Genomic DNA, 24,531 nt, shown 5'->3' with positions numbered 1-24,531 from the left:
CAATTGCGTCTCTCTGACGTGCAGCATTTAAGCAGCTATTCTTTTTAAAAATGAGGCTTTTTCATATGTGGAACACAGCTATATGCATACACTCCATGTACATTGACAAACAGCAGTAATCATCATTTTGAAATCCTGTTATCAAACAAACATTCTATAAGTAATTGTAGCATTCAACGATATGTTCACTTTTTTTTTTTTTTTTTTAGCACTAACAAATCTTTAGGTTGCTCCTACTATGTACTGTACTCACCAGGACCTAAGCACCATGTTAATGGATTCTCAGCTGAAGCAATATCCTTGCACTATAGCATTACTATTATGTCATTGTTTAATCCTTACTTGTTTCATCTTATCTCACACTGTATTCTTGTAGTAGAATTTGCACTTACTGTAAACTATACTGTATTTAAATTGTTTTGCATTGTAACCTTGTATTGCCCTATAACACCTGTAAGTCACCTTGGATAAAGGCATCTGCCAAATAATAATGGAACTCATCATGCTTACAAAAAATCCTCTAAAACAGGTGAACTGCAGGCTTAATTGAATTAATCAAAAAAGAATAAAAGAAACAGTCCTTTTGTCCAATGACCTTGTAGAATAAATGTTGTAAAGTAAAATAATCCCTATTCTTCTACACAAATTAAACAGATCTTTTATGTTTAATGGACAAATATTTGCTTAGACCGGCACTTGGGTTGCTATCTACTGTATAAGCCTGCTAAACGTTCTCGTCCCACCACCTGTTTAAATACCACAAGTTTGTATTACAGGTGTTTCCTTGATTACGCGTACACAATTGTGCTACTATTTTCAAAAAAATGTGTTACTTAAAAATAGGAAGGGCAGTATCACTTAGAGTAACTTCATTACTAAATATCTAGATAATCACCTGCCCTTTTTAAAAGAACAAGATGGTCCACAAGTCCAACATTTCAGTCCACTTCTAATGCAGAATGACCACCATTTTAAGCATAATTTTGCTGCCACCTTCAGATACATTTTGGTCTACAGGGCTATAACAAGACATGGAAATATGTAGGAAGGAAGATATACATTAGTGCTAAAATAATGCCCTATTGTACCTAATATTTTAAAAATATTAAAAAAAAAAATAGTAGTAAGTAAACATGATGCATATATTTTGATGGTGGCTTTCTTCAGAACTGATATTTAGTGTTCGTCAGGAAAAAACACACACACACACACACACACACACACATTATATAAAATGAGTAAACAGGCATTAGAAAAGGTAATTGACAACTTTGTGGCGTCAAAATGACTATACATGTAAAAGAGAAGTCCATGACTTGCCTGACTGCAGTTGATTTTGCATGCAAGTATGATCATTACCATTCTATGCACCCCTGGGTTCCCATGGCAACACTTCGCTGTCAGTACAGTAGAACCTATGTCAGCTACGAACACCTTGGTAATGGAGGTTAATCGTAACTCTGAAAATCGCTTTAATGAAAAAGGCTACATTTACATTACGATTTAAAACTTCCAGGAAAACCTGAGTTAACATTCATGCAGTCTGCTCAGGCATTCAGCCTTGGCAGGGGGGAATGTGCTTTGTTTAAAAGCTAAAACGTTCCTAGTAAAATTTCCCGTCCTTGCTTCAAAATGTGCCTCACCTTTGTCTGAACCAACAGATGTATCCAGTAATTTTGCCGCCTTTATGACAAGCACACAGTTTATAGGAGCATGTATCTGTTGCATTGTACATATAGTTGAGTGATTGCATACTTCTGGTTGAAAGTGGGGTGTTCAATAGACCGGACAGTTCATAACTCTGAGATTCTACTATACTATATACAGTAAAAACTATACATAAAAAAAAAAAAAAAAAAAAACACACACGATACCACTACCATTAAGGTAATCAAATCAAAAAAGTATTTTAGGGTTTATGAATAATTGATAAATTGAGAAAGAATAAATAAGCAGTTACTGATTTATTAACTGTCATAACAGTGCAATATACAGAACATTATGTGAACCAAAACACACAAACATGACAAAATAAGCTCAACTACACAGAATAATTCAAATGAAAAATAAACAAATACCAGTCTACTGTATTGTAGTCTTGAAAAGACAAAAATATTGCTGTAACCATGTGCAGGGTTTTTCCAATACACCCATGTAACAAGTAAAGGAACCAAAACTAGTATAAAATCCCAACACATCATAGCGGAATTATGCATTTATCATCATGACCTGTAAACTGAGATCTATAGCACCAGCAATTTGGCTTTTAAAACACTTCCATTTTTCATAATATCCGAACAAAGAAAACAAACAACACACAAATCCATAAGTGAGCAAAAAAAATAAGTTTTATTAAAACTTAAACTATTTAACATATAGTATACACAGTCACTTGATCCATTACCTTTTGATTTTCTGTCAAGACTTTAGCTCCAACAGTGTTATTAAAAAAAAAAAAAAAAAAAAAAAAAGTGTATACAGTTAGTACCAATGTCACCAAAAGGAAGTCACTGTCCGTCGTAAATCAGGCTCAGTCACCATTTCTACCAGTCATGCTGAGGGTCATGTCATTTAACTCATTTCTGCAGAAACAAAAAACACATCACAACCATGAAGATGCAACATTAAAGTCTCTCATACATATCCATCGCCAAGGATTAAATACATTGCAGGTGTCAGTACAATCACCAAGTAGACTGTCATGTCCTACATCCACAGCATCAGAATCAGACAAGTGTAGCCTGTAATAGCTCAGCCAATCAGTTATTATACAGTATGTGTTGCAAGACCGTTTCATTTTTGGTTGTCTTGTAATACGCTGCAAGTATAATACTAAAAATGCTTTTAGTCTTTGGTGTATATTTTTGTTTCTCAGCATGTATTAATTAATGAGCTGTACTGTCTAATACATGTGCATGTCACTTGCATGAAAATGTGTTTCCTTTTTTCAGCATGCATTTCTTTAGATATTATGGTTATTATAGGATGGTTTGGATGATTTAATTTAAGTTGGCTAATAAACTGCTTATATTGGTTCATACTGCAGCATTTAATATTAGCAAAAAGAAAAAATGCACATGACGTTTGGCTACAGATTTCTCTGTACTGCAGTCAGTGTTTGATCTTCAGACCTTGGAAACTGATACTGTCTGATCTACACTATTATCTTCCGTGGTCAATAGTAATACTGTTGTTAGCAATTCTACTTCAAAGTTGGAAACCACATACCCAAATATCTGTGTAATTATTAACTCCTTGCACAAAAGGTTTTTGAATTCACATGGGCTGGCAACAAATGCAAATTAACATGTGAATAAAATCCACTGAGCCTCCTAACTTCCTTGTTGAAAATAAAAGGGCAAAGTTGCTGTGGATAACAAATTTTCCTTCCCCAAAAAAGGATGGAAATTGTCCTATGGTTTGGCACTCATTCTGGTTAAACTTGAATGTCACTCCAAAGGCGACAGAGGTTAACAGTGTTTGCATACAACACTGCATTGCAGCTGAAAATGGATTGTAGTAACATTATGGTTTTATTGAAGAAATTCATAGACTGCTACATTGCAGGTTTTAAATTATAAAGCCTCAAACTGATGGTCTCACTGAAAAGAAAACAGCTTACCCTTTCATCACTTACCAATCCCAGTTTCATTGAGATGATCTAATATGTTCTCTGTCGCTTATGAGATTCTTCTTTGGGTGGATCGGCAAGCATCACTTTGAGTTTGACTCCATTTATCACTTTACCGTGCAAAGTTATCATGGCCTCATTGGCACTCTTTCTGTCTGCAAATTTAATGTATCCAACATTGCGCCCCTGCACAATGTACACTTCTATGAGGGATCCAAATCGACTGTGGGTGGGGAAGAGGCAAATGAAACATTTAAAACAAGCAATAGCACCCCAGAATATTAGTCTTACCTCCACTCCCACCCCCCAAAAAGGACTATAACATTATATGTGTATCTTAACTGCCACACCAAGAAAAGAACACTACTTATGATTAAGTTTATTTTTCTCCAAACAAAGATTTTTCAAACTAATACTTCAACTTCAATAGTTTCAAACCTTTTCAAACTATTGTGGACTAATAGCACTAACAAAGACACAGAACTTTTTTACTTTGAAAAATAGGGTCTAAAAAGTAATAAACAGTAACTGCTGGAGTTCCAGCTTATGACCAGGATTGTGAAACAGTTATTGTACAATATCACTGATTTTGTTTTCCTCAAGCTAAACGTACGTTCCGTTATTAATACAGTACATCTACACATACATCATATAACTGAGTTGGTGGAAATTGGCTAGATAGCTAGACAGACAGGATAGCATTTCCAGATACAACACAAAACAGAACTATACACCCCATTTTTCCCCAAAAAGGGAATTACTCAAAGCACCACAGAATAAAAAAATATATATGCTCTTTAATGAACATGAATTTAGCTCCTCCTTACCAGAAAACATCCTCCAAAACATCTACAGGCAAAGGAGCTGGATTAAAGACTATAAAAAGCCTCTCCTTGACTCTGCTATCAGCTGGAGCCAGTTTTCTGTGTGGAGGCAAGGAGACGTCTGTCTGCAAGCGATTCATCTGAGTGCTGCTTCCAGAAGAGTACCCCTTAAATTCAAAAACACAAAACTGAAAGATTTGCACATTAAAAGAAGGTAATAACTGTGACCCAATATATATTCAAACCCAAATGGCATGACTGCCTATTGTGTTTAAGTGCAACAAACTCTAGATGTTGACATAGCACTGTACATTGTTGACTGTATGCATAGAAAAAGGGCCAAAACAAAGTTATACAGAAACTGTTGCCCAGCAATAGATACTCTGTATAGCAGAGCTTGTTCTTTGCTAGAAATACCTGCAAAATAACCCAATCATTTGCTCAACTGAACAAGAATTTCCCCTGCATCAATTGTATAATCAAATTACTTACAGAGTTTGGTTTCATTAATTGCTGACCAACTGGACTGCTCCACACCATGGACATCATCTGAGCGGCAACCAGCTGCAAAGCCATCATTCCAACAGGACTGTGAAACCAGACAGCAGCATTAAGGTATCTTTACACTGAATTATGTCTCAAAGCAAGCACATCATTCAGCAAATGGCTATTTTATTTTATTTATTTATTTATTTTAAAAGGAGGTCAAGAACTAAAACATTTCAAGTAAGCCAAAGGTAGATGGCATCAAACCTGAAAGGCCATTTATGGCCACAATTTCAGATAATGAAAAAATATGTGTCATTTGATAAGACTAAAATGTGCAAAACTCTTTGAATTAGCCTTACCTTGACTTTTCATCTCCATCCTCAATGTAGGTAACAACCAGCCTATTTCCAGGAGGGTATTCAAAACCATGCAGTTTTTCTTTCGCATATACTGCTGATCCCACATTATTATACCGAACCACAGCTTGACCTAGTAATATAATTGAGCAAACAAAATATATTAGCCAGAATTTCATGAATATTCACCATAGAAACTTCTGACATGTGGATTTAAACAAGAAAGATTAGTACCTTTATTATATCCATAAGGATCTCTCTGCATTTCACAATTATCCAGGCCAGGAATGAGGTCAAAAAGATTAAACATCTGTTCCTGTGACAGACTGGCTCGGGAAGAGACCAACAGACATTTCGTGATCGAGTCACTGCCTCTCATCTCATTCACTCCAAAATTACCGGCTTCAGCTGCACACATGGAGAGAATCACAGTCAGAACCAGAACAGGGCAAGTCATGTACAATCAAAACTGCTGCTTTCTGCAGAAAACTTGAATTGAACTTCATATTCTTGACTATATTTGATTACCTTTCTTTAAACACACTGATTATCACTGTAAGGTTACTTTAAGGGAGGTGATAACATACCAAATGGATATGAATTCATTCCAGGATCGTAGCTCATGTGATCAGATCTTGGAGTATTGAAATAATCATTCTCACAGGAAGCAGAAGTTCTGTTTTTGGGTTCTGCAAGTATTGCTCTGTAATCTGCATACAAGAGAAGACTTTGTTAAGATTTGGAAATGAAGGAGGACATGCTGGGGTGACAATGTATATTCCAAGCAGTAATAAAATTCAACAATGCATTAACACTTGGTGACACTTATTACCAAGTTCTTACAGAAAACAAGATTTGGGCTAGGCTGTTGTGCGTTTTTGCATACATTATTTTTTGCTATATGAAAAAAAAAAAAAAAAAAGTAGTATGAAACAATGCTCTTACTTCTGTCACAGTTTTCAATAGCCATGGCTGCTTGGGAAGGCTTCAAGTATCTCACATAGCCCAAACCTTTACTTTCTCCTGTGGTCTTATTCCTTATAACAATGCAATACTCAATGTCGCCATATTCCTAAGGAAAAACTGACACTGTTATGAATGCATTAGTAATATTATTAAATTTGAAAGTACACTTCAGTTAGATGAGGAAGGAAACTGACAGTCTTCTCAAAAACCACAACCTCCGGATTGTGTAACCCCTTCCTATTTGCTATCCCCTCAAGTGGACTAGCCAGGTGTTCTGGTACAGTATGTGAATAAAAAAAAAATTATTTGCGAATAACGAGGTGATCTTTTACTAAAATATAAGGAGTAAGCACAAAACACATGTCAAATAGAAGCCTGAAAATAAACACAAAGAAAACTAAATTGTGATTACAAGTGATATAATGCTAGGATTTAATAAGGATGTACTGTGTGCGACGAGAAAAGAGATTTTTTTCTGTGTTTTTATTTTTTGTTGTCTTCTTACGCATTAGACACAGGAAAGTCTAACACATTTCTCACTAGTTAGAAAGCAGCACGGTTTTCCTGCTACTGCAATAACACTGGTCTTTGTAGGTGGCATATTTACTAGAGCACAGACTACAAGTGCTGATACAACAAAAAGTTTCACAGTGCAAACTAGCAGTTTTTTGGGGGAATGGCCTATACATTGCACATTCAAATATCTCAGTAATGTACTTACTTGAAATTTTAGACCCTTTTGAAATGTTGTTCCATGTACCACAAAGCGAGCAAGCTGAATTCTTTGGACATTCATGTACAAATGGGAAACAGTAATCCTACATACAAAGTGAATCGCTAACAAATCAAAAGGTTTTGCACAACTGCATCTCTTGCATTTTACAGATGACTTGCAGCAATTCTTACAGCAATTTCTCCTTACCTTGAATTTTTCCTTTAAATCCTCTTCTGTAAATGTTTTTGGAATCATAATAAAGATCCTGGTCAGCTCTTCATCTTCAACATCTCGATGACTCCCAGAGGATCTGGACTGGGCGATGAACACCTTCAAACACAGAAAACAACCACCTTGTACAGGACCTCATATTGAACTCATTGGGGTGAAAGAAACTAAAAACGTAGTGGGCCTAATTGTTATAACCTGTAAAATGCCTGCCTGTGTTCCACTGTATATTGTAGTGAGACTCAGACATACAGCATCCAATTCAACTTCCAGACTTTTTTTGTAATTAACTACAAATAAGAATCACAAACAAGGAAAAAAACAGCACACAAATTGGATGATGGTCAAGTGTATGATGTACATGATCTGTGACTGACGTTGCATTGTACATAGGACACTGCTTAAAAAAACACACATTAATTGAGTGTAAAAATGCAGGGCTAAATACAATACCTTTGATCCTAAGTGGTTTGATGCAAGACAAAGTAAACACCTCATGCTTTACAAGTAAGCCATACCAACTGTTCAACTAACTTAACTACTTCAGTGTGAATTTTCAATACAACGAACACACACCTTTGTATGGAAGTAAGGAGGCAACAATACTGACTCCTAACTCAAACACATTAGGCTACAGCTTGAAAAGCTAGTTTTTGTGTCTGTGTTACAGCCAAAGTCGGCCAATGACCGGGCACTGTTGTCACCTCACAAAAGCAACCCAATGACATCGTTGGTAGATTTTGTCGGTCAACGTAGTCATAAATATTCGGCCTATATTATATATAATATTAGACGGTCAATGTTGAAACAATCTTAAATACAACTACTAAAATATACTGGAGGAAAAAAATTAAAAAGCAACCTTTTTATATCTTAAAATACTTTGTTGCTTTATTCTACAAAATATATTCAATATTTGACAGAACCAACTACACAGATTTAAATTAACAACAATGCATACGCCATTTTAGAAACCACTGATCAATTTATAACAGCTCTAGAAATCAAATACATTTAACTATTATTTCTAAATAAGAGAACAGATGCAATATACACTTCACTGAAAATAAAATAATTGCTTAATAGCAAATATAAAAACAGGAAAATGTATCAAACCCAAGATTTATTTACACAAAATTTGCAAATGCTCGATAAGAACGAGAAAAGTAACAAAAACATGTATATGCTTTGAAACACAGAACCAGTAAAACGGTAATCGACTACTAGCAGATGAAAATTGTATAAATTAGTCTGTTTAAAAAATTACGAAATATGCGGTAATGCAAATCGAGATGATTCTTCATTAATAATGTTTTTGCTGATCAAAGTTTAGGAATGAAGAACCAACAACAGGACAGGGCAAGGCGTACACAACAATAACACGGTTGCATTGTAGTTTTTTGGTTGTTAATCACAGATTTTCAGTATCTTTCCATAAACTATAATGACTGAACTGCAATGGATTACAAACTTTACAAGCATGACCCAGGACGTCTTTTTTAAGGGTATATACTCCTATCAGAAAACCAGACAACGGGCTGTTTTTTTTTTTTTTTTTCCTTTCTGCGTACCTTTTTCTTAAAAAAAATAAACAAATAGCGTTGCCAGGCCAGGCTTACTCCTGCTAAAAATAAGACAACAGGTGGAACGCATATTGTCCCACGTTATAAGATATTTGCTACAGATTGGCACAGCTACACACTTTGCCCGAGATTCACTTGGAATTGTTGACAATTGCCGGTTAATGTCCGAAGTGCTTATGTTAAGAAAACAACATCGCCCCAAATGACCAGGCTCTGATGTGGGAGCCCAAGAGCAACGGCAAATTACAGCATTGGCCGATTTTCTGTCTTTGCCAGTAACATAAATATCAAATATACACTAAACAAATAGTTGGTACATGTGGGGTTGTAAACAAAAAACATTGTTTCACTTTACTGAAGTTTATACATGCAGGCAACTGGCAAATGCACGTAGAGTATTTAAGAGAATACATTTAACCTTAATACGTGTATTGTCTGAGTTACCAAAAGTCAGTCAAATTTGCCAAGACAGAACTTGTCAAGGAAACCTTCTCATTTAACTAATAAACTCTAGATTCTGTGCAAATACTGCGACATGAACATCTGTCATTGATATGAGACTAATGGCAGTTTTGTGGTGATGGGAATTTTTGTCTTTTGGGAAACACCATATGGGTTGTAAGGGTCATCTAGGGTGTATTTTTACAGGTATCTCTGTTAAACTAAAGCAATTGAGAATGGCACTTTCCTCCAAAAAGTATAATCTAGTACCATTTATGGCGTCAAAAGAAATTAATCTTTCTTATATTAACCGCTGATATTGCCATCCTATAGATGAAAGAAAGCGTGCAAAAAAAAGGAAAATTATACCCGATATGACCATGCAGTTTTCTTTATTTAATTTTGACTTATCCGACGTGTATTTCTCAAATTTCTCAGTACGCCAACTTCCTATTCCAATGCATCTCTATGAGAACACTAACTGACATGCTTTCAATTTACCTATTCTGCAGCTTTTCAGAAGCAGTACTTAAGAGTGAGTGATCACTTAAGTGTGATTTCTCCATATAAACAATCATTACCTTTTCTTTGCACTGTTCTTTAACTCCAACTCAACCTATTCCATATTTAAAAGAAACATATTCACTAACATTTTAATAATAATAATACCAAAACAAGTCAAGAAAGAAAGAGTCGCGTTGACAGCCACGTGTTTCTCTGCAATGATTACATTAAGCTCTACAAAGGTATTTGAGACTAGCCTGCACGGACTTATTCACTTGCATTCACACTATGCATTATCCGATTCGTTTTTCCAGATGCATGATAAATATTACGTAAAAAATAATAATAACAATAACAACAATAATAATAATAATAATAATAATATACCTTAATTGGTTTTGTTCCTTCGGCAAGACATTTCCCGTGCATGTCTTCCATAGCTTTGCATGCCTGCGATGATTTGGCAAATTTAACGAAGGCAACTCCTTTCGACTCTTTGGTGTGTTTGTCTTTTACCACCCAAATGTCTTGAATCTCCCCGAAAACTGAAAAATGCTCCCTGATTACCTCATCGGTAGTGGATTTACTTGTCACTAAGAACAACCGACTGTTTGGCGGATCATCAAGGCTATCTGCATACGTTCTAACATTGGAATCATCCATCACTGTAATAATCTCTGCGGAACCAGACTATTTAGAAGAAGCTGAAACGATGTACTAACACAATCAAGCGGCTCCACGATTTGAAGAAAGTACAACCCGTGTGGCTGTGATGCTGTGGAGAATCTGACCAATTTAGCCAATGGGTGCGTTCACGGAAATCATTCTTAGGAGACCATTGGCTAAATTGGTCTGATTCTGCACAGAATCTGCGCAGAATGATTTCCGTGAACGCATCCTTATTGTGCGTTCTCAACCTATGAGATAAAGAGGCCATTCACAAATACCAATCAAGAGTCTACACTCCCCTCTTACTTAAACGTGAAGCCAATAGCGCCATCTGTCGGCCCGGGTCCACATTTTTAGTATATCCGCAGCTATCTAACCGCTATTTTAAAATAGAAGGGCAGCAAGACAGTTTGGTTCCATTATAAAACCAAACTTCACCGCTCTTGGAAACATGTATAAAACACATCTTTACTAATATTATAATTGACTGTTTATATTTGTTCTTGACTGAAATAGTTAGAGAAACAATTTCCTTAAAATGACTTTGTACTTGAATAGAACATTAGATATTAATTTGTTGACCTTTGAATCATATCATTCAGGAAACATAATTGTAGGCTACTACAAAACCAAACTAGATCCATAGTTGAAAATGCTGGACAATCACTTTTATCATCTTGCTTTGTGTATGTTGAAATACATATTGCTATTTGAGAATGCTTAATGCCTATACTATTAAAAAAAAAAAAAAAAAAAAAAAAAGAATTATCAATAACAGAAGTGCTTAAATCATGACCTGTTAAACAAGTTAAAAGTTGTGAAAGCTCACACAACAAACTGACAGAAATTCCTACACACTTGATTGTTCTAATGTATGCAACATTTATGTCCGCTGTTGCCATCTGGACGTTTGATCAAGTGGAATGTAGCATCACACTGTGTTTTTATTGCTTTACATTGCACAGGCTCAAACTCAATGACTGTGTAATGCTGATACCAGCGATTTCACTTAATGTGTTCTTCAACTTGCAGCCCCTTCAGAATGTATTTCAGCATTCCCTCGATATACACTGAGTGTGCTACTTTGGTGCCTGGGACTCATAAAGTGAGCCATCGCAGATGGTCAGATATGTATTTTGCAGACAATATCATAAGGGGGGGGGGGGGGGGGGGGGGGGTATTAGCAAAATACAGGAGAAAAATCTGGCGCTGGAGTTGTCCGGGAGAAGTGCCCAAAACACGGGAGAGTCCCGGAAAATAAGGTAGAGTTGACAGGTCTGTAATTGTTATCACCTGTTATGGTTAATGCATATATAGAAAGAGTTTGGGTACAAGTGACCCCAAACCAGACCCTTAATTATTGTCATCAATTCTGCAATGAGGGGGGAGTCTGTCTTCCTAACAGTTTTCTACAAGTGGTGAGGGAAATATAAGCGAGAGAGACACTTCACGCCAGATAATTAAATACAGAACAGTCTTTGTATCTTACTACGTCTTACAGCTGTCTAGCAGCATGGCAATCTTCCGAAACCTGCCCTAATTCATTATATGGAAATTGCCGTGTAAAACTTGCAGTTGTCGTCATAGGAGACGTGACTTCAATACACGTAATTGGGCGATGCGCTTTCTGTGACGTATTTTACCGGTGCCTGCCTGTAAATTGTGTGACCTTCGTCAAGCGGAACTGTGGAAGTGCTATTGCGCCGGTTGGAGACTCTGCTAAGCGCGGAAGCAGCAGCCCGTCTTGGTTTTAATATAAAGGTAAGCTTTGGTTGATATTTTCATAATCACGGTGTACTAAAATTAAGTAATCCTTGAGTATTTTGTGTTTGTTTACTTGGAAAAGGTGATTTGCTAACATTACTAAATTGGCTGCTGTAATGCAACTTCTTCAGATGTGTGTCCTTGTCTTGGATTGAATTTGAGGAGGCTGTAGGCCCGGTATAGTTCAGTCAAACATTGATACAGCGGTTCCATTGTCGTTATACACCCTGTTCAGCTCGTTATGCGGTGAAAGACTATTGTGATGTGGGCATATTGTGTAACACGAGGGTTTTGGTTATTTTATATAACAAAAATCCCCCCTTCCTGGGCGATTCCCGTCATTTGCCTGGAGGGAAATGATGAGGTGGCTTCGACTCGTTTTGGACAATGTTTGAGCTTTAGACTGTAATTTATTATTTTTCCTTTTAGAAATGTAAATTTTCATACACCGCTGTACTGTTGTGTAAGTAAAGGTTTGCTACTACTCATTACAGGGCGCATGTCACTTAATTTACAGTAAAATCAACAGATTATGTACAATCTATTTAAATACTACATGTGCCAGTAATTCTTGGACTGCAGTTGATAACTAGATTTACGTTGATTAATCTAGTTAACCTGTCATTTCCCTTTGCACTTTAATCCTTTTAAACATTAATTTCCAGTTCAGGTGACGTTACGTGATTTTTTTTATAACTTTTTTATTTTAGTACAATATATTCTTTTAATGCTGGTAGATAGTTTTATCTCACGCTACCATGAACATTGTCAAAAGTAGGACATCTATGTATACAAGTGAAAGAATTGAGGCCATAGTGGTGGATTTATATCTTGTGCTGTATTTCCTTTTTGTAGTGGGTAGTTGAAGGTCATTGTTCTACAGTTTTGGTATGAATGCTTACTAAAGTTGTTAGCTTGGCAAGTATTTATTTGGCTTATATGTTTTTGTGTTTTCATATACTTGAACTTTTCATGAGATGGCAAAGATTCTTTGCAACAGCAGTACAGTGGCATTTGACATACCAGATGTAAAATTTGTTTGCATTTATTTCATTCCCACAGGACAAACATGGCTGACATAGAGAAGGGAAAAAAGGCTTTTGTCCAGAAGTGTGCACAGTGCCACACAGTTGAAAAGAATGGGAAGCACAAGGTTGGCCCAAACCTGTGGGGACTGTTTGGCCGCAAAACAGGACAAGCAGAAGGCTTTTCTTACACGGAGGCAAATAAGAGCAAAGGTAAAAGCAAACACAATTTTGAGAAGGGTCTGTATCCAGCGCTTAGCCTTGTATGTGTATTTATTTTTGTATTTATATTTCCCTTTTCTCTAGGTGTTACCTGGGGAGAAGATACACTCATGATCTACTTGGAAAACCCAAAGAAATATATTCCAGGAACTAAAATGATTTTTGCCGGCATCAAGAAGAAGAATGAGCGTGCTGACTTAATTGCGTATTTGAAAAAGGCAACAGCCGAGTAGAATGTGTAATCCTATATTAATTTTCAATGTACTGATCGCTGTAAGGTGCTGTCCCTTTAATCTTTGGTAAAATGGTTTTTAAACTGTTGAGGCCTTGTGTCATTCTTGACATCTTGCAATGACCATTTTGTTGCTAGAACCTCAAATAAAAGCAATTTTATGCTCAAGATCCCTTTGTTTTAATTGAGCCATATAAGAGGAATACCAATATGCATGTGCTGCAGTTAATGTCTTAAGGCTTTTTATCTGCAGTGTAATTACTAAACTGTCAAATCTACTTCTATCTGTTTTTTTTTTTTTTTTTTTGTTAATTTTTATTTTATAAAGCAATTCTTTCAGCCCATTGTATGACTTTGGTAATAAATGGCATCATTCATTAGGTCCTCACTACAATTTAGAGAATGTTACAGTAGTTCAAATTATGATTTGGCAGAAATACCGTGATACATTTGAGAGGTCATTCAGAAACCTATTATCTAGCTTCTTACTCATGGGGTGGAAAACTGTTGTAACCTTTTAGTGTTATTTCCCAACATGTGAGGGTGTGAAACCAGTACTAAATTAGTTGGGTGTTGCCTGTTTAGAATGGTTGTCAGAAGCAATAGTCTTGTCAACAGAAACTATAATGGATTGAGCACACCTCTAAACCTATTTGTATAATCTGCATGTCACTTGAAGGTCACTGAGGCATCTGGCATAAGACAATGACAGATACTTAATTACCATATATTGAGTAATGTGATATGTTTGTCTTTACTTAGAGGAGAAATCCAGTGATACTGCAGGAAACAGCAGAATTATTCTGCTATTCACTTTAAAGAGAATTGTGCTAAAGAGAATTTAAAATACAATAACTTAATGTCCTATGTCTTGTTTAGATTTACTTTTATTTTTATATTTATAATCGTTCTACGTGGTTCCCAAATCTGTTGCTCCAATAGTTATTCCCATTTTTTCTTTAAATCTGCCTTTACTAGGTTGTGAATTTGTCTGGAGTCCTGTGACAAGATGATCTTTCAACTCTGCCAGGTGGGGATGAAAGGTCACACAGTCATGCGATTTGAACGGAATGAGGAAGTCTGTTCCATCCTTGTACTTTGAATTCTCCAAACAAACTTGAAGGCAGATCTGGAGAAAAATGATTAGCTTAATAAAACCTAGATCCACTAAGATTGATAGCAATCATTATAAGATGGTAAGTTAAATGTAATTTGAGGGTACAATGCCAATTCACTTAATAATTTCAAAAATACTATATAATGTGCAATCAGCACATGTTAAGACCAAGTCATTACTATTCACATCATCCACAACCACTATCAGAGTGTGCATTTTGACCACATTTAAATAGGGGGTTACACTTCTATTGCTCTTAAATTGAACTGTTAAAGGAAATAATGGCAGGGTAAGTTAAACTGGTGCAATTGCATGAATGTAGTTAAATATAATATTTGTAATTAAATATATACTGTCCTCCAACACAGTAGTGCTTATATTGCCCATTTTACCCCACTCAAAACACTTAACATTCTTGGTATACCTGAACATATAACAGCCAAATTACATGCACCATGATAACATAGCTTTAATTTATTTTTTTTGTTCTCCATGCTTTCGTTTTCTCCAGTATTCTTTATTTTTATTTAGTAATTGCCAATTATTTTATTATTTTCTCCCAATTTGGCATATCCAATTGTTTTTAGGCTCAGCTCACCGCTACCACCCCGGTGCTGACTCGGGAGCAGTGAAGACGAACACACGCTGTCCTCAGAAGCATGTGCGATCATTTATTTTCACACTGCAGACTCACTGTGTAGCCACCTCAGAGCAACATCGTTGGGGTTTAACACAGCTCTGGGCAGCTTAAAGGCAAGCCCGCAGGCGCCTGGCCAGACAACAAGGGTCACTCAGCTAATTGTGCAATGCCCCCTGGGAGCTCCCGTCTACGGCAGGTAGAATAGCCTGGACTTCAACCAGCGACCTCCAGGCTATAGGGCGCATCCTGCTCTCCGCTCAGAAGTGCTTTTCCTATATGCACCACTCTGGAGCCCCTACAAGTATCCCATTTTATATTGCTTTTCACTGTATTAGAATGTACCTAGTGGACAGCTCCTTTTGAGTAATTTCTGATTCCAAAGAAATTGCAAGATTGGTGAGCTTTCAACTGTGCTCTGCCCGGCTGCTTCGTACTACCTCTATAGACCAGACGGTATAATAGCCAGTAATACTAAAATAAGCATCCAATTATAAGACAAACAGAATCACATGCTTTTGGAATGAGGAACTAAAAAAAATAATCCTACATACCACAACCAACCCTGGATAGAGCAGATCAACTAGGGTGTATTGAGGTCCTGTGCTACAGTATTGTAGTGTGTAGTCCACTTGGGGTATCAAAATTGGACATTTAAAGGACAACCAGTTCACAAATGGTTACTGGAAATACTGTAACTTCCAGAGTAAGGGAATACTGTATAACTGCATTTGAAACATGAACTGTTATACTTGTAATAAGGTACCTTATGCTGAAGTATATTCCTTTTCAGTTTCAGTCTAGTAAGTTTGATAGGGGTTTGTCATTATTGGACACTACTTGCTACATTTCCACTATTGCCTCTCATAATGTACATTTTATTTTTTTCGGATATTTATTTACAATCCAATTTCAATGTATTACCCATCAATGGTTATTGCCTGGTTTAAGATTACCATCTTAATCAAATTACAGTAAATAGAGATGCATGATATATTATGTATTGTATATGAAAATTGTCCAAGCACACACAAAACTGGTTTGAATATGGTATGATTCTTTACTATTTAAACCATTTATATTGGTGTAAGCAATATTGCATTCCTTTTCAAAGCAGTAGTGCACTTAAGTCCCGCTTTTCGTTTAGCTTCATGGCGTAGGATGCGCCAAGAAAAAACCTCGCATGCATGATGCATCAGTGAATGCAGAAACGCAGACAGGCTCGTTTTGCAAATATACTGAATTTTCTGATGCGCTTTAATTGAACCGGCTGATCATGTTTTGCTGAGGTCACTGTACTGTAAGATATACATTACATAATTCAATTAAACTCAACAGTACGACCAGTGTAATGCTTCTTATCCATAAACACTCACAATGTAGAACGCGACCTTACAATCTCGATATGCTTTGCAGAAGCCTAATAACTGTTGCATACTTGTTTAATATACATAATTATTATTTTGAATAATTTAAACATTGCATAATATAATCCAGCATAGCCCACATGCCATCTCTCAGTTGACAACTATCCACGATCTATATGTGTAAATATATTGGAATAAACAAATGCGCATATGTGAGATATAATGTTGATAAATAACTAATTCATCCATACATGCATTTATCATATGGAACCCCAAGGAATGAAATACAAGCAATAATGTAGCAGACAACTGTACAGACACTTCTGTCTGTGCTGAATATTCTATGCCAAGAATGCTCTGAACATGTCAATTTCTATTTATTTGAAGAAGAAAAAAAAACTAATGTTCACAAAGGGATGGCCTAATAATGAATGTAATGTGTCAAGGGGAGGGGTTAAGTGTGTGCAGAACAAACCCACCTACGTCACTACTTTTCGGGGAGGATCTTCGTTCGCTGTCAGTGCGACTGAGCTCTATAGCATCAGCGTGCAAGGGTTCCAAGTTTAGAGCGGAGAGTTGCGCTATCATTTGCTGGTAGCGTGTGTAAGCCGAAGAAATGTTTGAGAACAAACAAGAGGAAAGCTGAAGAGAACCGTTTCCTCTATGTATTTCAATGGAGCACTGAAGACATTAAAATGCACAAATGCACGCGTGGATTATTTTGTGTTGTTGCGATTTGAATACTTAAATACTATTATACCATGCGTTTATGTTAATTAAAAGTTTGACAGGGTTTTCGACATTGCAAATATGTCTGTTCCGAATATGGCCTTTTCTGATGTAGAAAGCTTTCTCGACAAACATCCAGAGTTATTCGAAGACTATCTGAATAGGAAGGGAAAACATAGCATGGTTGAGAAATGGCTAAAAAATCATCAGGTGAATAAAACACCAGTAAATCCGAGCACTGACACTGACAAAACGCGAAGTACTGGGAGCAGCAGCGGTGGTAGTACTACCAGCGGCAAGGGCTGTTGGATCCACAGGGGTGATGGTCTACAAAAAAGACCCTCACAGAAGGAACTGAGGAAAACTTTTGCGAGGTCCAAAGCCGTGCATGCTAACAGGACATACGATGAAAATTCGAGGGCACAGGAGCCCCTGACAAGCATGAGAAGAAGAGCTCTCCTGCGGAAAGCCAGCTCCTTGCCCCCGACTACAGCCCACATTTTGAGTGCTCTTCTGGAATCTCGAGTCAACATACCCCAATATCCTTCCACAGCGATTGATTTCAAATACTATCTCAAGCACAATAACGAAAGGGAGTTCTTTCTTGAACTGGTGAAAGACATTTCCAATGATTTGGATTTAACTAGTCTTAGCTACAAAATCCTCGTTTTTGTCTGCATGATGGTAGATGCTGACCGTTGCTCCTTGTTTCTGGTGGAAGGCCCCGCCAATAAGAGAACTCTGGTGTCTAAATTCTTTGATGTGCACGCGGGGGCCACAGTGCTGCCTGCTTTGAGTACGAATAACTCTGATGAAGTTCAGGTGCCGTGGGGAAAAGGAATAATTGGATATGTTGCTGAGCATGGGGAGACTGTTAATATACCAGATGCTTACCAGGTACGTTTCATTACATTATACGATATAACGTTTTCCGCAATAACACCGAGGGATGCCTGCTGTTAAACAATTAAAAGCACACATAGCAAGAAGAACATATTATTAATATTAGGAATAACAATACGAATAGTCTTTCCTAATTTGTTTTAAAACCATTAAAGTTAATTAAAAATATAGATTACACTGTATGTTTTTAAGCATTGAACATACAGCTTGCAATCGATTTTAAACACATTTTTAGTTTTATATAGGCTACTTTACCCTGACTGTAATATTTTTTATTTATTATAATCTTTTTTTTTTTGTATTAGTATAGTTTAAAATGATTTAAACAAATACTAAAACGTGTTTATAATCTGTTCCGTAGGATGTATGTTTTATTTCTAAACATTTGGTTTAACAGTGTACATTTCATAGACGTTTACAGCACGATAACATGCACACACCAGTACATAAAGTAGACTACACGAAGGCCGTAGTGTGTTTTAAAAGATCATACCAGTTATTCGTTTTGTCTTTATAGTTTTATTCTTACGTTGTAAACTAACGTTTTAATTGCCAGCTCTATATAAGTTCCAAGTACACATATCAACAGTATAACACACTCATTCTGAGCGAGTAGAGCTTGAATACTGCATGTAATTTAGCCTCCATCAGTTGTATGTTATAGTAGCAGTACCATCTTGTGATCCAGAAGCTGAACTACCTGTCGTTAATCTAAACAAATACTGCCACTGCAGTTCATCCACATTAGGCTAAACTGAATATTGTGTCACATGAATATTGTTAATCTTGTATGGTGGTACAACATTAAAGTTTTGAAGCACCACCATGACACGTTTTTGTTATTATTATTATTATTATTATTATTATTATTATTATTATTATTATTATAATAATAATAATAATAATAATTATTATTATTATTATTATTATTATTATTACAAATGTTTAGCATAGTGTGTGATGCATCTCACAACAATATTGCATCTTGAAATTTGTTAATATAGTAAGAATAATCTGCATAGACAGACCACAGATGCACCTTTGGAATAATTGGTCATATGAAGTGCCCTTTAAAAATTAAAAAGACACGCAAGATGGTTTTGTCAGTATTAGTATTTATGTATAACAGCATATAACAGCATATAACAGCGTATAACAGCAGGCATTTACAAAATAAAGGAGGTGTCAATAAAATGTTAGAACTAGCAAACGAGATGACAAGCTCAGAAAAGAGGTAATGATCATTTAATTTATACACATCATGGAGAATAATGAAATTAGGCAAGTTAAATCGTTCAGGTGTTGAAAATGACCTGACATTGCATTTTAGTTGGGTGATTTAGCGACCCGCAGAACGCATAACTTGCTCAGTATGACGTTAAAACAAAAAAAAAAAAAAACAAAAACAAAACAAAACAAAAAAAAAAACGGGTGTGAGGAAGCCACACCAGGAATGACTGTTGTATTTTATCCAGGAGTATTGTTAAAAACTTGTCAGCAGGGGGCGACTTGTATTTAGATAATAAATTATTATAATTGCTGAACTTTTTTATTTAATGCGTTATCCATTTAAACGTTCATACCAGTGATATTCTTTTATGTCCAGCGACCATTTTAATTAGAACAATAAAGAACTGGCTCCTCCTTGTGATGAAGATGTAGTTTGTTTTGACCTTTGTTTTCAATTAGTAAACCTTCTGTTTTCGACTTTAACAGTGGAATCGACTTTAAAGGTTGAGTCTGTATTTTATTTAGATAATTTTTAAGGTTTTCTCTGAACCAAAATTAAGTAACATTATATTGTTAAATGCTGCATTCCCCAAAGGTTGATGTATGAAATCTCTGGGAAGGTGTCTGGAGAAATATTAAATAATTTGAGCTGAAAATAAATATGACCATTGGTAAGTTCAAATGCAAGCAAACCTGGTTCTTAAAGCAATTCATCTTTATAGAGAATTTTCTAAGCAAACACAGTCTAAAGCAGGGTTGTATAGAGATCATTAGCAAGAGTACCAAGTTATCTATGGGGTTATTTCAGAATGAATTATGGCTTTAGTACACCCCTTGAGTGCCACAACTACATACAATATACAATAACTACAATATTAGAATCCACTTGTATGAGGCATGCATGTCATATTATGGCTTACAACACACCATATTACACTTGTTTACTAAGAATAAATATGACTTTCATGGTTTTTATTTTTCATTAGTTGGTGACAATTATTCGTCTTGACTAATGAAATCATATAATAAGCTAGGATACTATGTTATAGTCAACCTTATATAAATTCATGCAGATAACAATGCAGCTTATGAGCCATTGTGCAGCATGACATACAAAAGAAATCTGTCAAATTAAATTACCCCAATTTGAATACATTGGACAGCAAGCAGCTTTCACAATGTAAAAAAAAAATACACTTTTGTAGTTCTGATAGGGAAACTTGCCATAAAACAAACTCATACACAAATGAACATATGAAATTATACTGTCATGAGATCACAATAAAAGTACAGTCTATTAATAATGTCTACGGTAGTCTTTCTGCACTATACATTTGTTACAGTTATATTTCACAGTCGGTATTTGGCGCCTATTGAATGAAATTACCCATTGTGTTTGAATAAATAAGCTGTCTTCGTATTTATTTATTTATTTTTTTGTCATGGTTCATAGGACCATCGATTCAGTAATGAAATTGATAAGCTAACGGGATACAAGACCAAGTCCCTGCTGTGCATGCCTATTGGAAACAGTGATGGGGAGATCATTGGAGTTGCTCAGGCCATTAATAAAAATCCAAGGGGTGCTCTGTTCACAGAGGATGATGAAAAGGTATGAACTAATGTACTGCATGCTGTTTTTCCAAACTTATATAAAACACATAAACCTTTCATGCTACCTGGAACAGTGAAATCCAGACTAATTTTCTCCCACACATGCATGTTATGTCTGTTAAACTGCATTATTATGTATTTACTTTTAATGTAAAAATGTCTGGGCAGAACCAGTTTTCCATTGAAGCCCATATGACTGTTTTGTCATTAGCCATCAGTGACAGGAATATATATTTTTTTGTACATTAAAAACATAGCTTGAAGCTGTGTAACTGATAACACATTTATTTTCCTATTGGACCATGAATTGTGTTTTTTCACTGTGGGCACCATGCACCCTGAAGACATCCAATAGCTTGGAATTTGGGAGTTCTGCTCAGTTTACTGGTTGGATGGTTAGGCATTGTGACTTCAATAATAATGCACAACATATCCTTTATAAAAGTTTACTTTAGTAATGTTGCAGTTTCACATGCTTTACTAATAGTTATAGTAAGCCTTTACCATAGCTTACCACGGTTTGCTTTTAATATACTTTACTATATTTCTCTAGGCCATGTTTTATTTTATTATTACATTTTGCATGCAAGTTTGTAGAAGGTTTTCTACTGGGTCTATTCTGAAAAAGTTGGTAAACAGTACATATTATACAATATCATCTCAGGGATATGGTTGTGATTGGTATTTATTCATCAGATCGCCTCAGTGGAATTTTACAGCTTTTTAATACACTCGTCTTTCTCTTTCTCCCCTATCTCTGTGTGTGTGTATATATATATATATATATATATATATATATATATATATATATATATATATATATATATATATATATATATATATAAAGAAAGTATTGTGGAGAGGCTTAAGAAAAAGCAGTTTGAACACAGATAACCCTTTATTGGCTGCAGCAAACTCAACAAGCACTGACCTACGTTAGCTTGATGCAGTAAACACCCATTATGCTGTACTTGTTTGGCATCTGACAGTGATGGTGCCTAATTAGACAGACCAAAAACAGTGCCCAATCCACCACCCTAATGTGTTTGCAGTTCTAATCCATTTATAAACTGGACAAGCTCAACAGCCCTTGTCTATATCCTGATTTACATACATAGGAACATTCTGAGAACAACACAAGATATTTAAGAGGTCTAGGTCTGCTCTCCACATTAAAGCTAATGATGAAAATAAGGTTTTCATTAAACTCCACAGCTAGATGGATCAATAACAATACTAAAGACTAGAAACAGCACAAATGAAAGTGTCTACTCATAGCAACTTTCTTTAATCTTTTCTCTATTAGATAGAGTATACCAATGTTGCTGATGCTGGGACTGTCCAGTTGAATAAGTGGTTCTCTGAAATGCTAGACTCCTATCCTGGTCCTTACTCAATTAAGGTTTGGAACTAAAATGTTCACTATAGACCCTATGTCTAAAATATCTCTCTGAAAAATAAAATCCTGTTATTTCTTTGAAGGAATAAGTAACAGCATGTACAGTATCCATTAATAATTTTAATTTGTTGCTAAAAAACAACAAAAAAAGTATGAATAACAAAATAAATGAGTGGAGATTGAATAAAATCACTTTTACTTAAGCATTTCCACTGTTAATAAGCATGGAAAGCAATCACATTATATGACTAGATTAAACACTTTTTGGATATATTTCAAAATACAGGTACACAAAATGACACTGCAGTTACTGTTTACTAATATTTACTTCATGCTGTTACAACACAATGCTATGATCGTCAGGACGGAACATTATATGCTAACAACATGTATTTAGCAAGTTACAGTGTAGCTGCAGTGTAGCTTTTAAGTGGAGGATGTAATAATGTCATCATTCATCTGGATTCTCATTCGTCAAACTTACCCTGAGTTCTCTGTGATGAGTTTATATTATAGTCGTTGAGAGAATTACAATGCATATTGTTGCCTGCATTATTCCCTACAATTAAAGATTTTAGTGCGCCCTTTAGTTTTTATTTTGTTGATATTTTGACCATATGATAATAGCTCATTTGGGTAGATTTCATGATATATGGAGCCATTCCTCAGTTTACATTTGGGCTCAAATGCAGGAATGATAACAGACCAAGAACTCAGATTATTTGGTGTAAAGATGCTCTATATACAGAACAGTGTTCTTCCTGAGTTTCATTTATTGATACATGGTTTGGCTTTTAGTGAAAGCCAGTATAGATTATTTAAGATACTGGCAGGGTTTCAAATCAGTCAGTAAGAAGCGGCTGACCTGTGCTTTTCTAGTGTTAAGACTTATGTTCTAATTATTTAGTAATTGTACAGTCTGCATTGTTAACAATGAGGGCTGGTATTTATTGCTCAATTAGTGCTGAGGAGTCCAGATGGATGTGTGCTTGTTCAGCCTTAATTCCCCAGGGTTTAATAAGGAAAGCAGCATAAGAATGCATTTGAGAATCACCTAATGTCTTTCAAAACTCTTTTCAGTGTGTTCACAAATGCAAACTGATAGCCCTATTGTTGTGAAGCTCTAGAGATGACAAATGGACTTCATACTCAAAGCAAGGTGACCACTTGTTATTAAAAAAAAAAAAAATCATGGGCAACCAGATTTTGTGTGTGTGTGTGTGTGTGTGTGTGTGTATGTACAATATGTTATTGGGTGAGACACAGAGGGAGGGTTAAGCTAAGATATAAAAGGTTACAATGAGAAATGTAGTCAAAGTATTAAAATCGAACTTTCAGGACTTTTGAGGTTATTGTCTTGGGATTTGGTTGATTAAGATAAATACCCTGCAAATAGTGGCTTCCACAGCATTCACAACAACACAATAACCAAATAGTGGCTTTCACAGCATTCACAATAACACAATAACCAAATAGTGACTTCCACAGCATTCACAATAACACAATAACCAAATAGTGGCTTCCATAGCATTCACAATAACACAATAACCAAATAGTGGCTTTCACAGCATTCACAATAACACAATAACCAAATAGTGGCTTCCACAGCATTCACAATAACACAATAACCAAATAGTGCTTCCACAGCATTCACAATTAACCAAATAGTGGCTTTCACAGCATTCACAATAACACAATAACCAAATAGTGACTTCCACAGCATTCACAATAACACAATAACCAAATAGTGACTTCCACAGCATTCACAATAACACAATAACCAAATAGTGACTTCCACAGCATTCACAATAACACAATAACCAAATAGTGGCTTCCACAGCATTCATAATAACACAATAACCAAATAGTGACTTCCATAACATTCA

General features: G+C 35.7%; 3 protein-coding genes across 4 annotated transcripts in view; 2 read left to right on the top strand and 1 right to left on the bottom strand.

The window, feature by feature from the left end:
• Positions 1-1,969: 1,969 nt before the first annotated feature.
• Positions 1,970-10,577, bottom strand: LOC121322592 (RNA-binding protein 45-like). Its single transcript, XM_041262734.1, has 10 exons — positions 10,125-10,577; positions 7,189-7,311; positions 6,246-6,372; positions 5,888-6,010; positions 5,535-5,708; positions 5,304-5,433; positions 4,948-5,044; positions 4,459-4,622; positions 3,638-3,854; positions 1,970-2,582 (listed from the first exon to the last, which is right to left on the bottom strand). Exons 1-9 carry the CDS (start codon positions 10,398-10,400, stop codon positions 3,662-3,664), a joined length of 1,407 nt encoding a protein of 468 aa, XP_041118668.1. The 5' UTR covers positions 10,401-10,577; the 3' UTR covers positions 1,970-2,582; positions 3,638-3,661.
• A 1,482-nt stretch (positions 10,578-12,059) lies between these two features.
• Positions 12,060-13,817, top strand: LOC121322546 (cytochrome c, somatic). The gene is made up of 3 exons (XM_041262653.1): positions 12,060-12,167; positions 13,233-13,408; positions 13,502-13,817. Exons 2-3 carry the CDS (start codon positions 13,240-13,242, stop codon positions 13,648-13,650), a joined length of 318 nt encoding a protein of 105 aa, XP_041118587.1. The 5' UTR covers positions 12,060-12,167; positions 13,233-13,239; the 3' UTR covers positions 13,651-13,817.
• Positions 13,818-17,519: 3,702 nt separating this feature from the next.
• The window catches only part of LOC121322545 (dual 3',5'-cyclic-AMP and -GMP phosphodiesterase 11A), a 70,772-nt gene continuing 63,760 nt past the window's right edge, over positions 17,520-24,531 (top strand). Inside the window, exons 1-3 of one of the 2 annotated variants that reach the window (XM_041262652.1) lie at positions 17,520-17,753; positions 17,793-18,396; positions 21,086-21,244. In XM_041262652.1, the coding sequence (XP_041118586.1) occupies positions 17,581-17,753; positions 17,793-18,396; positions 21,086-21,244 (936 nt within the window). In that variant the 5' untranslated portion in view covers positions 17,520-17,580. Of the gene's footprint in view, positions 18,397-21,085; positions 21,245-24,531 lie in introns of both variants that reach the window. The other variant, XM_041262651.1, reaches the window with a different exon arrangement.

Source organism: Polyodon spathula, chromosome 11, assembly GCF_017654505.1.
Source record: "Polyodon spathula isolate WHYD16114869_AA chromosome 11, ASM1765450v1, whole genome shotgun sequence".
In the NCBI taxonomy this organism is placed as follows: Eukaryota; Metazoa; Chordata; class Actinopteri; order Acipenseriformes; family Polyodontidae; genus Polyodon; species Polyodon spathula.
Note: the sequence above shows the minus strand (reverse complement) of the source record. Positions and strands in the feature narration are given on the sequence as shown.

What these genes read in the sequence shown, in the direction of transcription:
- LOC121322592 (XM_041262734.1), bottom strand. Translation starts at nt 10,400, where the DNA reads ATGGATGATTCCAATGTTAGAACGTATGCAGATAGCCTTGATGATCCG. An exon ending in AATGAATTCATATCCATTTG is followed by an intron (nt 5,709 to 5,887) that starts GTATGTTATCAC and finishes CCATGTGTGCAG; the next exon opens with CTGAAGCCGGTAATTTTGGA. An exon ending in GATGGAGATGAAAAGTCAAG is followed by an intron (nt 5,045 to 5,303) that starts GTAAGGCTAATT and finishes CTGGTTTCACAG; the next exon opens with TCCTGTTGGAATGATGGCTT.
- LOC121322546 (XM_041262653.1), top strand. Translation starts at nt 13,240, where the DNA reads ATGGCTGACATAGAGAAGGGAAAAAAGGCTTTTGTCCAGAAGTGTGCA. An exon ending in GGAGGCAAATAAGAGCAAAG is followed by an intron (nt 13,409 to 13,501) that starts GTAAAAGCAAAC and finishes CCTTTTCTCTAG; the next exon opens with GTGTTACCTGGGGAGAAGAT.